The following is a 17048-nucleotide window of genomic DNA, read 5'->3' on the forward strand; positions in this document are numbered from 1 at the left end:
AAAACTGATTTTAAGTAATTTATTTAAAACAAATCCAAGATTACAACAGAAATATAGACAGAACAACAGATAAATGGACAAATGTTTTTCCTTCTGAACAAGAGCAGCTACTGCAACGGCTACGATCTTAAAATACAAACAAGTTTATAGTTTTAAGTGAGGATTAAAACATCTTCAATCACGTTTCCCTTCACAACAATGTTCCAGCATCATCACAGAAGTCCAATATAACGAGCCACGCTGCTTTAATTCTTCAGTTCAGATCAACCGAAGGATTCTGTAAAAACAGTTTGCATCAGACCATCGTTTCCATCATTGGTGAGCGATGGGGTCTCAACACTCGATAAATAGATCAGATAGTTATTAAAACACAGTTCTCAGAGTCTGTGGCAGGTCTCTTCATCTTCTCTCGAGGCTGGTCATCCTCACAGCTCTCTACAGCGCTAGCAGTTCTCATCAGCTGCTCAAAACAAACATACAGACATTTTAAAAAGCATTTGAGAATTTTTTTTTTTTTTGCAAAATCCTTTTTTACAAAATAAATTAATACTAGAATATGCATTCAATCGATCAAAGATGTTATAATGTTACAAAATAACTTTGTTAATCTGTGAATCCTGAAAAATAAAATGTATCAAGGTTTCCACAAAAACATTGGGGTTTTCAACTTAATCAGAGAGCAGTAAATGATCATATTATTCTGATTTCTGAAGATCATGTGATACTGAAGACTGGAGGAATGATGCTGAAAATACAGCGGAGCATCACAGAAATACATTACACTTTAACACAGATTCACACAGAACACAGCTGATTTACATCATAATAATATTTCACTGTTTTCACTACACTGAACACAGATCTTTGAGCCGCAGTGTGAGCGGTCTGTGATACTCACGCTCTTCTTCTTCTGTTTTTCTGTGTTTTCTCCAGACACACAGTATGACGGCGGTCACTGTGAGAGCCACAGGAATCAGCAGCAGACAGAAGAGCAGCGAGTCGTCTGGAGTCATAAACAGATCCCGACACACAACTATTAACCAGTGCATTCCTCCGTGCATTTACTGCCACAGATGAAACTTCTGCTGTCTCAGATGATTGAGTAACTGATTAAGTCCTGTATTCAGAGCCCAAATCAAATATGGCAAAGCATTAATTACATCTAAACTCACTGGTTCTTCTATTTATGACAACACTGTGATCTGAGGTCATGTGACCTGCAACAACCAATCATGTTTGACGCCAGACTGTATTGAGGTTCCCTATACATGTTTTTTTTTTTTCGAAGAAGAAGAAAGACATGCATAAATGATGGAAAGCCAAAATATTAAATGTCACAGATGTATATTTACAGAGTAATGCACTATTTTGTAGAGGGGGGACAAAATGTCAAGTTTCACCTGAGAATCAGAGCCAGATTACAGGAGGGTAAAAATGACTTCAGGAAGACGGCAGCATGATGATGATATTTTTACACCGAGACTGAAGCTCTGTTATAACATCTGTTCACTTAAGCATTCTTTAGATTATACAGACATATTCTTCTTTTGTTTATAAAGCAGCAGAAGGGTGAGGAAATGACGACAGGATTTGAACGTTGGGCTGAATTCTGCTGTTAGATGTCAGTGCTCACATGCAGTGGAGTGTAGTGTGAGAAGAGTTAAAGGAGAGGACGAGAGCACACCTGAGGCAGCTGGAGGCGGCTGGCAGAGATCGCTGATGTTCAGGAGCGTGCTGTGATTACTGATGGAGTTATTGACCACACAGCTGTAGCGGTTTCCATCATCATACTCCACATCCAGAGGAAGAGACAGAGAGCCGCTGGAGTCAGAGCCGCTGACGCTGGACACCAGATCACTGCCCTTGAAGAAGGACAGAGTGGCCCGGGACGCATTGGTCACCGAACACATGAGGACACACGCTGGACCTGCAGATCGCTCTGAAGCTGTGGAGGAGTTCTGAGAGGAGTCAGCGCTGATGATGGGAACCGAGAGCGGAGCTGGGATAAACAGAACCATCCATGAGTCTCTAACCGTTAGTCACAGCTCTGGCCAGCTGAAATATCTGCTTTCTTACCATGGACTACAACATCAAACCTCTTGCGGGAGGTCTTTCTGTCATGGGTCATTGTTAAGGTGTAAGGTCCAGAGTGTTCAGATCTGGTGTTTTTAATGGTCAGGGATCCGGTCTGATGGTTCAGCTGCAGGGCGTCTCTGAACGGCATCTTTCCGCTCACGTATATGGAGAGCATGTAGGACCACTTCATGAGCTCTGCGATCTGGTTGTGTGGACTGTCCGGTCCAAACACCCACACGATGTGATCGTCTCTCCGGACTGTGCTCAGGTCAGTGTGAAGAGTGACCGGATCTCCCAGCATGACCCTCACGCTCTCAGTGTTATCTGTGTCTGCTCCGAACACACCTGAGGAACACACACACACACACACACACACACACACACACATACTTCCTGACGCCTGGGTCAATCTGAGCCTACAGCAACTCTGACCCAACATATGATAACTATATGTTTAAATCTTGAAACTCTCTAGTTTTGTTTAAACAAATTCATAAACCGTACATCTTGTTTTAAAATGCCTGTGCACATTTTAGTGAAAAAAAGATTAAACATTAAATGTGGTTTAATTTTCTGTCATGTTTTACCTTTCCCTGATAAATCTCTCCATTTCCTGTCAATGACTAAATACATAACTATGACTATACATATAAAAATATAATTATTATATAGAAAATATAATTTATGCCTTGGCATCAATTTAAATTTTACTATTACTGCACTGCAAATGAATATGATTTTTTTAATTTCATCTACCTTTATCTACTATTTCATACAATTATGTGTTTACAAGCACTGTACAGCACACACATTTTTATTATGACTTTCCATAGACATAATCATTCTTATACTGCGCAAACTGTATTTTCATTCCCATAATCATAACACAAAATCTTCTAAATTTTTACCCCCCCCCCAAAAAAAAAAATTAAATAAATAAATAAATAAAATAAAACACACACACACACATATATATATATATATATATATATATATATATATATATATATATATATATATGCTTTGTCCTTAAAAAATAATTTAAAAGGTAGGTAAAGTGTAAGTAAATAAAAATAAATGATATTATCAAATCTGAGTAATTAAATGGTGTATTTAAATATTTGGCGTCAATTTGACCCCACACATTAAAAACATGGTTGAAATGCATAAATTTATGACAGAAGGGTTAATAAAGTTAACTTAATCCTAGCTCAAAACATTTGATTTTTAAACAAGATCTTGTTCAAACTTTCCAATAAGCTCCAACTCAAACATCTGTTTGATTAAACGTCTGATGTCATTAATTAAGACCGAGAAGAGGGACAGTTTTTCTTATTAAATGCATCTGGAAAGAGAGCGTTTGTGAATCAAGAATCCATGTGAGGTTTCTTCAAACTGAACACTGAGAGCAGAAGTGCAGAAACTAGATCAGCACGGAACTCACCGAGCAGTAAACCGAGGAGAAACACGGGTTTATGAGTCATTGTCCTCCACACAGAATCAGCTGATGTGTGCGTTCAGACAGACTGCTGGATAATGATCCGTGTCCAGAGCCAGGGCTCAATCCGAGCTAATATCGGAGTCGGATCCGGATCCAGTGCGGCGTGTTTACACCTGAAGCGTGTTTGAGTCCGGAGCGAGGACAGGACAGGTTTATAACCGAGTCTGTGATGTGTGTGCGCTTCTGATCCTCTCTGAGACGAGTGCCGAGCTCATCGAGAATGATTTGCTTTTGATTTTGAATCCTACATTCAGATCTTATTTAAAATAAATGTAAGCCACGGTTGTGGAAGAAGACTGGGCATTTGCTTCTTTGAACACAATCCATTAAACACACTGTACTTCTGTCCCTAACAGCCTTGTTTTCATGACAGAAAAATCCCCTTATTCATATCCTTTGATGAATATTGTGAAGTGCCTGGCATTTCAAAACATCTGAATGCATATTTTGATTCATAAGGAAGATAACATGTTAATTAAACCAACACATTCTCATTCATAACAGATTCTGTCAGGTTTACTGGCTTTGAGATGAGAAGAATATAACCATAATATCCATCAGGGTTTGAGCAGCATGTTGAGATTTGATCAGAAATCTGAAGAAAGATGAGTGAAGTCTTACATCTTTGCTCCTCTTGAATTGATTATTGGCTTTTCTTCCAGTTCAGTTTAGATCCAGATGCAACAGAGCAAAGTGGAGAACTGAACGAAGTGACGGTGAATTATAAAGATGCAGTCAACATTTAAAAGAAGTCCCTGTGATTTACTTATGTTGACCTATGTCATGTTTTTTGAACAGTCTATAATTATTACCAGTCATGTGCTTTCAGGTTAGATCTGTATTAATGCAGAAGAATTTGAAAATGCATATTTTTAATTAAAAAAAAGTTTTCTAGTAGAGTTTCGGGTCAGTAACAGCATGATAAAAATAATAATATATATATTCTACATTTAAACTTTTTTGTAATATATATTGTGATATATGTTATACATAATATGTTAAAGAAAGACTTAATTTTCTTTTTATTCAAAAATATAATTTCACAAATATAGTATTCAAATTATGTCACGTTTATATAAACTAATAAAGAAATCGGATATAGTATCCTCTAAGGGATGAAATAAGACATTTGAATTGAAGAGGACATAACAGAAGACATGATGAAGATTTAAACAACTGTTGCTCTTGAACGAGAGAGGCTTTTATTTTAGCTTGACGTTATGACGTCACGGGGACGCTGCGTGCTGCGTGTGCTGACGAAAGGTTTGTGGTTTCTGGCGCTTCAGTGTTTAAACGAAATGAAACGTTAAAGGTTTATTGTAGTTTTGGCAAATGTTCTATTAATAACACGGAATATTTCTGAAGTAATTGTGCCTCAGTAATGTGTAGTAGATGTGTTTAATCGCGGAACGTGTTACTGTAATGATATGTGGCCTGTTGACATCAAGAATGAAGCGAATCTACAGCATTTAGTATTAAGATCAGTTCACTGTATAATACTCACACTCACTATTCTTGTGTCGCTATATGTGTGTGTGTGTGTGTGTGTGTGTGTGTGTGTGTGTGTGTGTGTGTGTGTGTGTGTGTTGTTTTAAAGCGAGAGAAGTATTGGAGGGTTTATTCTGTCAAGCATTGAACTGCAGTTTGGATGGGACTGTAACCTGTCATCATTTATAGTTCATATTATACCACATAATACAATAAATAATATATTCTGTTGTACATAACTCTTTAACTGTCAGCCCCTTTAAACATAGACATGAAAGTGCACTCTCCAAACATACATTTTGGATATAGACCTAAGAATGGGCTCTTCTTAAAGAAGACAATCAGATTATTGCAGAAGTGGATTTTAAGTATCTAGCTTAATTCTAAATGTAGGGTAAAGAAAATACAATGTACTATTATATATATATATAATATTTTGCTAAATATTTACTACTCCAAAAATGCTATAAACTTAAAGCCTTATGTAAATAAGTTATGTTCCAAATTTGAAGTTGATATATACAGTATATATAGACCCTTAATCACCTGACGTCACCGCTCTAGCTGGAGGCAAAACATAAGGCAGAACTCGTAGCAGGTGCACTAAAAGTTTGAGGTTTTGACTTTAAAATGTCTTCTTGTTGGGTTTTTGGCTGCCAGAATAGAAGGAACAGCACTTTTGTTTCAAAACTAATACGGCGTACAGACTGGACGGAGATGATCATAAATAATGCTCGTGTTTGCAGTGCACACTTCATATCAGGTAAAATAATCTATGCATATGAACTGCTGTGTTGGTTTTATCTAGTAAATCAGCAAGTTTCGGTTTTATAGGTGAAAAGTAGCCAACCTTCAGCGCACTAGCTAGTTTAAATGTTAAACAAACCTACAGCGATAGATGTGTGCGCCATCCTTTGAATGGTCTCTTAAAATAATACACATTGCTAATTATAGTTAAGCCAGCGATAGGTTACATTAGAAAATAAGCCTTGACAAAATTCCCCATACCACCCAAAAGTAACTCATATGGCCGTATGGCATACGGGTCAGGTAGCCTGCTTCCATCCGCGAGAGTTAATTTACAAAAATAGCTGTCACGGTCCCGCAGAGTCAGTGACTGTACATATTCGGACAGTTCCGAACCTTCTTCTGCATCCACGTTTAATAAATCCCTTCTAAAACGTGCTAGCTTACGCTTGTCAACATTGCGTCTGCGCCTCTTTCTGCCTCCAGCAAAGCCCCACCCACCCGGAGACGTTGGAATGTTTACAAACTTTTAAGGGGTCTATAGATATATATATATATATATATATATATATATATATAGTTAGTGTGTCATTTAATTACAATGCATTTGCGATAAAAAGGACAAAAATCTATGTTTAACACAGTTGAATAGAACTCATTGTAATTGTGTAGTATTACTAGAAGATTCACTGATTTTCTCATTATTTACAATTGGTTTGTCAGATCTGGATCTCCACAGCACATGTGATCAACATCTGAAGTGAAGCTCCTCCCACAGCTGGTGTGAAGCTCCTCCCACAGCTAGAGTGAAGCTTCTCCCACAGCTGGAGTGAAGCTCCTCCCACAGCTGGAGTGAAGCTCCTCCCACAGCTGGAGTGAAGCTCCTCCCACAGCTGGAGTGAAGCCCCTCCCACAGCGGGAGTGAAGCCCCTCCTACAGCTGGAGTGAAGCCCCTTCCACAGCTGGAGTGAAGCTCCTCCCACAGCTGGAGTGAAGCCCCTCCCACAGCGGGAGCGAAGCTCCTCCCACAGCTGAAGTGAAGCTCCTCCCACAGCTGGAGCGAATCTGAGGAGGCCAACAGGCAGAAATCACTGTAAACCATTGAAGGATGGAGTTTGTCCGAGTGGTGATTGGAGACGTGAGTGATCCAGAACCATTCACGATATTAAAGGAGGACCCCGAGGAAGAAAAAGGTTGGTTTACAATTATGTTACTCATTTATATAGATCATGTAATTCAATGCTGATTATTTCAAAGGGCTACTAAGAGTGCACTTTTAATTGCTATAATTTTTAGTGTGAATACACTAAAGCATGCACCAGAAGAACTCTGTGTTTGTTTCAGACCCGGTGGAGGTGAAAGAGGAAAGTCACGAGCTGAATGAAGTGGAGGAAGAACCTCGTGCGATCATAAGCAGCTCAGAGACTGAAAATAAAAGCACACAGAAAACAGCACTCATCTGTCCTCACTGTGGAAAGACTTTCAGACAGAGAGGTCATCTTGAGGATCACATCAGGACTCACACCGGAGAGAAGCCTTACATCTGCCTCCAGTGCGGGAAGAGCTTCACACACAAAGGAAACCTGAAGGATCACATGAGGATTCACTCGGGAGAGAGACGCTTCTCCTGTCAGCACTGCGGGAAGAGGTTCACACATAAAGCCAACCTCACGGATCACATCCGGATCCACACAGGAGAGAAGCCGTTCTCCTGCCATCAGTGCGGGAAGAGCTTCACACACGCCACCAGTCTGAAGACTCACCTGCTGTCTCACTCCGGAGAGCGGCCCTTCAGCTGCCATCAGTGCGGACAGAGCTTCATCCTAGCGGCGCACCTGAAGAGACACCTGAGGATCCACACCAACGAGAGACCCCACGTGTGCTCCTTCTGCGGGAAGAGCTTCCTGTGGCTCTGCTATTTCAAAGACCACCAGAAGAAGCACACGGGTGTGAAAGCTCACGTGTGCTCCGAGTGCGGCAGCGCCTTCACGAGAGCCAGCGAGCTGAAGATGCACCAGAGGACACACACCGGAGAGAAGCCCTACACCTGCTCGTGCTGCGGGAAGAGCTTCGCCGAGTCTGGAAACCTGAAGAAACACCAGCGCGTTCACACCGGAGAGAAGCCCTACCAGTGTCCCTCGTGTGCTGCCAGCTTCAGTCAGTTCAGCCATTTACTGAGACACCTGAAGCAGCAGAGCTGTCCGAAGCTGACGCAGTTCCTCTTCAGGCCTCCGGGGGAGCAGTCATCCTCAGGTGAAACACTCACCATTCACCCGAAGGAGGAGCTTCTGCCAGAATAACAGATCAGACTCTGATAGTTATAGCTGGGATCAGAATAATTTGTATTGTTTTTTTGTTTTTTTTTACAGGAGTTTCTTCTGCTCATCAGGGCTGCATTTATATATTTTTAAAAAATTACAGGAATTAGTTTTTATATTGTGAAATATTATTATGATGTAAAACATCTGTTTTCTGTGTGAATCTGTGTTAAAGTGTAATGTATTTCTGTGATGCTCCGCTGTATTTTCAGCATCATTCCTCCAGTCTTCAGTGTCACATGATCTTCAGAAATCATGAAAATATGATGATTTATTATCAGTGCTGCTTCAGATTTCTTTGTAACCTCAGATACTTTTTTTCAGATTTCTTTGATGAATAAGTTAAAAAGAATTTTAAATTTATTTTAAATAAAATATTTTCTAACAATATAAACTACTGTTCAAAAAGTTTGGGGCCAGTACATTTTTATTCTTTCTTTAAATTTTTTTTTTTTGAAATTCCAACTTTTATTCTGCAAGGATTTGTTAAATTTTTAAGAAGTGTTAGCAAAGATTTATATTTTGAATAAACGCTGTTCTTTTTCTTTTTTATTTATCAGAGAATCCTAAAAAAAGTACCACAGTTTCCAAAGAAATATTTGTCAGCACAACTGTTGATGATTCTAATATTAAATCAGTATATTAGAATGAATTCTGAAGATCATGTGACACTTGGATACTGGAATAATGATGCTGAAAATACAGCTGCACATCACAGAAATAAATTATATTTTAAAAAGGTATTAAAATAGAAAACATTATTTTATATTGTAATCTGTATTTTTAATCAAATAAATTCAGCTTTGATGAGCATAAGAGACTTCTTTAAAAAACATTACAAGTCTCACTGACTCCAGACTTTTGAGCGTTAGTGTACATCCGGCTGACAAACTCTAGAAAAGAAAAATAATTTTATTAAAAATAAAACGTCTTTCGATTACTGTATCTGTTATTATATCGTGTTTTATCTAAACAGAAGCTGAAATGTCAAACATCATCTGAGTGTAATGTTTAAAAGCATTACTTTGGGGTGAAGATGAATAGATGAGAGTTGTTTTCTGTGCAAGAAGAGAAGTTTGGAACAACGTTGGACACTTGTGACCGAGAAAATAAATAATTAACCCCTTTAAAATAATCACATGTTGCTTTGCAACCTGAAATGAGATCGACATGCACAGTTTTTGTTTGTATTTGCTGAAAACTGTCCTCAAGCCAGAAACTCCTGTTGATTCACCTGTCGGTCATTACCATTTCACCTAGAATACATCTAACATCTGATAAACTCCTTAAAGCACATTTAAATACATTTCTATATCTTTCCCAGACCTCATGTGATCATTTGTGTCTCGCCTTTATATTAATTTAACGTATAGTAATTATAACTTGAGAGAAGTTTGGAACAATATTGGACACTTCAAAAAAAATAAAAGCTTCAGTGCATCGCTCTGAACAAAAGACTTAATAAAAGTGCAATGCTTGTTCACCTTCAGAAACTCTTGTGGATACAGTTTCTTTGTCATTTATGTGCTCTGGGTTTGTAAACCTCAGATCTATGCTAGCTTTCAATATAGAACTCACACTTCACATTTTATATATTTAGTAAAGCTATTCCTTTACTACATTAAACTATATACTGCCAAAAAATACACAGCAAAACACAGTTCATTTTTATTAAATGTCTGTGTGTTTTAACCGGTATACAAATCATACAGTGGCTATAGAAAATAATCAACCCCTTTAAAATAAAAATAATGTTGTTGCTTTGCAGCCTGAAATGGAGATGGACACAGTTTTTGTTTTAGTTTGTATTTACTGCAAACTGTCCTCAAGCCTTAAACTCTACTTTTAATATACTGTATGATTCACCTGTAGGTCATAAGCATTTCAGCTGGAAAACATCTAACATCTGATACAGTCCTTAAAGCACATTTTAAATACATTTTCTCAGCCCTCGTTGTGATCATTTGTGTCTCGCCTTTATATTAATTTAACGTTTTGTTCCTGGCTCTTCTAAGCTTTATAAGTCAGTGAATGGATGATATTCATTAGTCCAATAAAGCATAAACCTAGGGTGGCTTAGGAGTGAACTATGGGGTACTCTTTTATTTTTGTGTGAACTGTCCCTTTAAGCCCTGTTCCATCCTCCAGTTCAGTAGGTGGCAGTAATTCATCTTAATTTCTTTGCTCACCGCCAAAAAAAAAAAAACACAGTCCATATAAGAACAATAACAACTGGACCTCTTCTGTTGTGTTTGGTAAGTGCTGGTTTTAGTTTAGTTAAATCATTGTTCTCATAGTTTAGATGTGAATAATTGTAATGTCTATAAGGTGTATCTCTGTAACTAAAGTGGATCAGATCTCTCTCTCTCTCTCTCTCTCTCTATATATATATATATATATTAATACTGTAGCCTATATTACACATGCAAAGTTTATTTTTTTATTTTTTCTTCCAGATCTGGTCCTCCATTCTGCATAACAGTGAGCTGTGTCATATAGATGGAGTTTATTGAAGAGTAATGAGAATAATTGAAAATAATGAGAATACATGCCATCAATGTGGAGAGAGCTTCACAAGTAAAAGAAACCTAGAAGAACACATACGTATTCACACTGGAGACAAAACGTTTCAGTGCAGCAGGAGAGTCACTCTTTCCAAAACTGCACTGATGCACAGAAAGAAGCAATGCCCACCAGCAATTACATTGCTTTACTTTATCGTTCAGGATTGTAAATGTGAACAGTACCCTTACGAAAAATAAGTTTATTCAAATGTGCTATTAGTATACTTATTTTAAAATAAAATTAAGTATGCTTTTAGTTTACTTTTTATGTACTCCTCAGAAATATACTAAAAATGACATTTATGTACACTTATACTTACAAAAAGTCTAAATATATTTGAGCTATACTCCTAGAATCCGTGTTTTCATTATTATACGGTAGAGGGCGCTAATACACATCTTCTGTTAAACTTCTAGAGATGTCCTTTTATTAAAGCATGAGCACTGTCCTCGAGTCATTCTTCACATCTTTACGTGCAAATGTGAGGTTCCTGGCTTCATATAATTTCAATCCTGAGTGTCTTCAAAAGTGTTTTCTTTTGGCCTTTTCTTTTCTTGTCACCTAATGAGTGAATTTACTAATTTACTTACAAAATTATAAACATGCTACAGTGATAATCAAAGGTAAAAATATATTTATATGAACACCCAGAAATATTTAGACATGAAATAATCATCCTTTAATTCTTTAATTTCCACCCACCGCTTTGTGAGCTGATACCCATTAGAAATAATTATTTCTTCCATATTGATGTATCTTGTATAAATTTCTGTCTTGATGAAGATTTACCATTCAGTATATTTTAGAGGAACAGAAATGGAATCATTATATTTTAAGGGAGTCTCAATTCACTCAAAATTAACTGTAATAATCCCTGCTGTATAAACTGATACATGATCTGATGTCCTTTCACTAACATGTTAGTTTAGCTCAGTTTAGACTTTGTTTTAACAAGCCTCTTTTGAATCCAAGAACTGTCTATAAACTGTTAAATAAAGCGCTATGGTTTACTAATGTTATCTTGGTTCCTTGAGATAACGGGAACGAGCATTGCGTTTACCACACTATGGGGAAAACGTTTCTCCAAACACTGAAGCCTGTCTGTGTAGCTGCATGAATAAATGACTTTCTAGCACAAGGGTGCCAAGCTGACAGCAAAGTTAACCTCATTTAGAGAATCAGGTAGGGTTACTTTTGTTGCAAATGTGTATTTGCTAAAAAATGTCATTTATTTCTGCTATTTTATGTCTTTCTAGCTTTTGGCCTTTCTTGTTGAATTACACTTAATATGTACATTAAAACATTTATCACCTTTAGATGAGTGTTTTATTTAGATCTTGTCTAAATGTGCTGTATAGGGCAAGATGTTATGTTAATTTGATGCCGTTTAAGGAAGTGCAGTATGTTTCGTTTGGAGTAAAATAAAGGTCACAGCAGTATCTCCAGTTTGTTGTTCTTCATTCACAAAACACATCTGTGTCAACAGACATATCAGGATTTATAAACTAAATAGACCATAGAAAGTGTTCTAATGAAGATCGATTTCTAGCTCTGACATCCCTCTCACGGTTTCTACTCTGGGGATTCTTTTGAACTGTTTTTATTTCTACCCAACAGTGCTGTAATCCTGTCTAGCAAGTCTCTTACACTCATTATTATGGTGAAAACATTTTGCCTTTTCAGAGTAACTTCAAACCTGGCTGTGTACAGTCGCTGAGACAGTGTCTGTGTTTGACAAATGTCCTGACCCTCTTTATTCATGTAATGCTTTTCATTAACAACATGCTACAGAACCAGTCTGAACCTAGATGTCTTACACATATGAAAAATGGGGAAAAAAATCATCTACAGATATTTATGACTCTTTATTAAATCAATAAAGTGTTAACGGAAGTAATCATTTTCATTTTATTGTGTTAATGTTGGTTTTGTCTGGACAGAGGAACTGGCCCCTGACTGAGACCGAGGTTTCTTCTCCATTTCTGTCACTGATGGAGTTTTGGTTCCTTTGTCTTGCTTAGTTTGGGATGCTTAAATGATTGCACAGACAGAGAAGAACTGGATGATGACATCACTGAATTAACACTGATATGACTTTAGCTGGAAACTGACTGTTTTCTATTGTCCTCTTGCATCATTGACACAATATGTGACACTGTTAAGCTGCTGTGACACAATCTGTACTGTATAAAGCACTATATAAGTAAAACTTGACTTTATAATTAATAAAATTAATTATATTTCCATTACATGTATTTAATGCATTTAACACAATTACTAAATTTAAAATCATAACATTTGATCATTTTATGATAAAATGTGGCATCAGAGACACTAGGAGCCTGTGGCAGGGGATACAGACCATTATGGACAACGAGCCCCCACTGTGGCCCTGTGACAACAACATCTCTCTGCTGAACGACTTTCTTCGCTCGCTTTGAGCAACAAAACAGCTCCACTGCACAGAAGACTCCACCTCCTCCCGGCGACCAGGTGATGACGCTGACCCCAGACAGCGTGAGGAGATCCTTCAGCAGGATCAATGCACACAAAGCTCCGGGTCCTGACATCATCCCTGGGCGTGTACTGAGAGACTGTGCAGCAGAACTCACTGATGTCTTCACAGACATTTTCAACATCTCCCTTAGTCAGGCTGTTGTTCCCACATGATTCAAAGCTACCACCATCATTCCAGTTCCGAAGAAGCCATCTCCATCCTGCTTCAATGACTACCGTCCTGTTGCACTTACCCCCATCCTCATGAAATGCTTTGAACGGCTAGTCATGCACCACATCAAGTCTGCCCCCCCCCCCTGGACCCCTTCCAGTTTGCACATCGGTCCAACCGGTTGACTGAAGATGCCATCTCCACTACCCTCCACTCAGCACTGAATGGACTGTGCAGGCATATGGTGAAGCACATGATGGCACACAATACGGCCTTTATTTTCACAGAACGTAACATTAAGGCCTCATGACTGCATCGAGATCCCATAGCAATTATGAATGAAATGTACTGAACATGACTATAGAGAAAAAAACTGTATTTAAGAGAGTACAGAAAAAAGATTCGAGAGATGGCTCTGCAGAGTTTTTCTCAGCTTTATTTCATCTGAAGAATAATGTCTATCTCCTGCCATCAAAATTCCTTACAGCATTGGCAGAAGCCATCACATCTCTTCTGTCAGGTTAAATAAAGAACTGTTCTCTGAGCTTTTTGTCACTTTAATCAGACTGAATAAGCTCTTTTGCACTACAATCATTATATCTGCACTGTTTATTTACTTCACTGGTTTGCACTCTATCTGCCATGTGCTTTGTGCTGCTTTATTTAACTTTGTATTTATTTTATTTTATTTTATTACATGTCCTTATGTGTATAGTTGTATTTTATATTTAATCTGTATCTATCTGTATTTTAGGTTCTACTGTGAGCAGACTTTGACATTTTGCTGTGTCCTGTGTGACCTTTGCTGCTCTTTTCAATGGAAAACATAAGTTTACACATAACTTTAAAGTATTGCATTGACTTAAGACATTAATGGAAAAAATCTAGAAGCAAACATTGTGCAAGAAAGTGTTTCTGTGTCTCAGAGGTAGAGCATTGCCTTAGCAGTGATAAAGGTTGTGGTTTCAATTCCCAGGGAACACATATACTGATTAAAAAATTATAGCCTGAATGCACTGTAAATATTGTAAGAGTACTTTGGATGTTGGTCAAGTGGGTGAGTCTTTGTTGATTTAACACTGGTGACTACATTTCAGGCCGGCGTTCCACCAGGTGATGTTCCATTAATCTGGTAACTTGTCTATCCGACCATAATATAATTTTGATTGTAAGAAAGCTAACTAAAATCAGATTTAATTTAATATCTGAAAATAAGTAGAAAAATATAAAATACCTAAAAGTAATTTGGATAGTCTTGAAAAACAATAAAAAAAATAGACTGGGACACATTTAACATATGAGGGTTTAGATCAAAATTGTACATCTTTCATGACTGAAACTCAAAAAATTATAAACAGTTATATAAGGAAAGTAAAACTAAAGCCGGGACAAAGAGTATATTTAACTTGGTTAAATGAAACAACTTGATTACTTATGAAGCTAAGGGATCATGCTCTTAAGTTAGCCCTCAGGTCTAAAAAGGTACATGACAGGTGTTTATTTACCACATTAAGAAATAAGGTTGTAAAGGAACTAAGAAAGGCGAATTATTATAAATATAATTATTTTTATTAAGACTATTAGTGAAGCAAAAGGAAATACTAAAGAAATATGGCAGAATTTAAATAAATTTACAGGCACATTGAGGATACATAAAACCATAGAATTAAATATAAATGGAAATATGATTAATGACTCAGCAAAAGGTGGCAGAAGTGTTTAATGATCATTTTATAGATTCTACAAAAACTTCAATTAAGAATGTATTTGATTCAAAAGATTTAGCTTTACTTATAAATTTAAACTTATCAACTTTGACTTTTAAAAAATTGACAAATACTAAAATAAACATTATTATTACTTCTCTTAATAGTTCAAGGGCAAAAGATGTGTATGGAATGGATATAATGTTTAAAAAATGTATAAAGAGGCACTTATTCCTCCAATTTTAAAAATTATAAGTTGGTTTATGAGTGTTTATGAGTGTTTCTGCAGTTATTACATCTGTGTTTAAATCGGGATATAATATGTCAATTAGTAATTATAGACTCATTAGTATTCTTCCCACAGTTTAAAAAATTGCTGAAAAACAGCAACTGAACAGATAATTTCACATAACACATCATTTTCATTGCATCTGATGCAGTTCGGTTTTCGAAAGTACCATTCAACAGAAACCGCAAATTGTCTTCTTTTAAGGCAAAATTATACAAAGGTGGTGTGGTGGGAGCTGTTTTTCTGGATTTAAGGAAAGCATTTGACACAGTAAATCATGAGATTTTAATTAAAAAGTTGTTAAATTATAATTTCCCAACAAGGATGAAAGCATTTTTAACGGATAGACAACAGTGTGTTCGAGTAGACAATAAAATCTCACAATCACTTATTAATTCAGTTGGTGTACCTCAAGGATCAATATTAGGTCCTCTGTTATTCAGTTTGTATATTAATGATTTGACTGATGTTTGTGCGTCTGCTGTAAATTGTCAGATGTATGCTGTTGATACAAATATGCATGCTAAAACTAAAAAACAAGTGGCAGATGAATTATCAGCAGAAATGGTTAAGATTACAAATTGGTTAAAAAAAACTTGTGTTTACATCTTACTGTTAGCAAAACTGTATGTATGTTTTTTTTTCAAAGTCTGAAAATAGAGATCCAGATCCAGATGTCACAGTTGCAGGTAAAAGGTTATCAGTAGTTCAAGAGTATAAATATCTATGTATAATACTTGATTCACAACTACTTGCTTACTTGCTGTGTCCTGTGTGACCTTTGCTGCTCTTTTCAATGGAAAACATAGGTTTACACATAACTTTAAAGTATTGCATTGACTTAAGACATTAATGGAAAAAATCTAGAAGCAAATATTGTGCAAGAAAGTGTTTCTGTGTCTCAGAGGTAGAGCATTGCCTTAGCAGTGATAAAGGTTGTGGTTTCAATTCCCAGGGAACACATATACTGATTAAAAAATTATAGCCTGAATGCATTATAAATATTGTAAGAGTAGATTTCCTGTGTGAATATAGTTTCTGTTGCTGGACTTTTTTTTATTAACATTTAAAAACAAGTTAAAATAGTTGGGAATAAAATAAATTTTAATTTGGCAAATTTTAGATATATTAGAAGTAATTGAACCACTGAGGCCTCAAATTTATACATTAATGCTATGATTTTTTTCACATATGAATTACTGTCTCACCAATTGGACACAGAGAGGTGCATGGGACTATTTTGCAATCAAGAGAAAGACTTAAAAATAAAAGGTCTGATTCATATCATCGTGAAATTTTAACTAAATATGGGGATTTAAGTTGCGAAAATATGATTAAATTTGCTGATATTTTACTTGTGTTCAAAATTCTGCATGGTTTGGCTCCGCTTCCACTTAATAAATTGATCAGGAAAAATGTAAATTCTTTTACTACAGCCATTACTAGAGGGGACTGTATAATACCATATAGAAGAAGTACTTTTGGGCAATCAGTATTTTCTTATAGAGCAGTACATACTCGGAAAGAAATATTACATCTCTTGCTTCTTTTTCTGAATTGGTAAAAGGGTGGTTATTTGATCATCAAATAGGTCCGCATAATTTTTTTTTTTTTTTTGTATGTTGGTTTTTGTAATATGTTTGTTTCCGCTTTGTGTATTTGTGCATTATGGTTCTTACCATCAACTTGC

At 36.6% G+C, this 17048-nt stretch overlaps 2 protein-coding genes and 1 long non-coding RNA gene across 3 annotated transcripts; 2 read left to right on the top strand and 1 right to left on the bottom strand.

The window, feature by feature from the left end:
* Positions 1-3: 3 nt before the first annotated feature.
* zgc:113293 (uncharacterized protein LOC550593 homolog) lies at positions 4-3781 on the bottom strand. The gene is made up of 5 exons (XM_059564192.1): positions 3521-3781; positions 2077-2421; positions 1685-1999; positions 899-1003; positions 4-460 (listed from the first exon to the last, which is right to left on the bottom strand). The coding sequence occupies exons 1-5, from the start codon at positions 3558-3560 to the stop codon at positions 444-446; spliced, it is 822 nt and encodes a 273-aa protein (XP_059420175.1). The 5' UTR covers positions 3561-3781; the 3' UTR covers positions 4-443.
* A 2980-nt stretch (positions 3782-6761) lies between these two features.
* LOC132154331 (oocyte zinc finger protein XlCOF26-like) lies at positions 6762-8130 on the top strand. The gene is made up of 2 exons (XM_059562877.1): positions 6762-7005; positions 7157-8130. Exons 1-2 carry the CDS (start codon positions 6921-6923, stop codon positions 8110-8112), a joined length of 1041 nt encoding a protein of 346 aa, XP_059418860.1. The 5' UTR covers positions 6762-6920; the 3' UTR covers positions 8113-8130.
* Positions 8131-8902: 772 nt separating this feature from the next.
* Positions 8903-9449, top strand: LOC132154333 (uncharacterized). The gene is made up of 2 exons (XR_009437153.1): positions 8903-9116; positions 9175-9449. It is a non-coding gene; the product is annotated as an uncharacterized LOC132154333 (long non-coding RNA).
* Positions 9450-17048: the final 7599 nt, after the last annotated feature.

This window comes from Carassius carassius, chromosome 12 (genome assembly GCF_963082965.1).
Source record: "Carassius carassius chromosome 12, fCarCar2.1, whole genome shotgun sequence".
Classification (NCBI taxonomy): domain Eukaryota; kingdom Metazoa; phylum Chordata; class Actinopteri; order Cypriniformes; family Cyprinidae; genus Carassius; species Carassius carassius.

Excerpts from the sequence above, each read along its gene's own strand:
- zgc:113293 (XM_059564192.1), bottom strand. The coding sequence starts at position 3,560 with ATGACTCATAAACCCGTGTTTCTCCTCGGTTTACTGCTCG. Across the intron at positions 2,000-2,076 it reads GTTTGATGTTGTAGTCCATG|CTCCGCTCTCGGTTCCCATC; the intron begins GTAAGAAAGCAG and ends TGTTTATCCCAG. Across the intron at positions 1,004-1,684 it reads GCCGCCTCCAGCTGCCTCAG|ACGACTCGCTGCTCTTCTGT; the intron begins GTGTGCTCTCGT and ends TTATGACTCCAG.
- LOC132154331 (XM_059562877.1), top strand. The coding sequence starts at position 6,921 with ATGGAGTTTGTCCGAGTGGTGATTGGAGACGTGAGTGATCCAGAACCA. Across the intron at positions 7,006-7,156 it reads GGACCCCGAGGAAGAAAAAG|ACCCGGTGGAGGTGAAAGAG; the intron begins GTTGGTTTACAA and ends TGTTTGTTTCAG.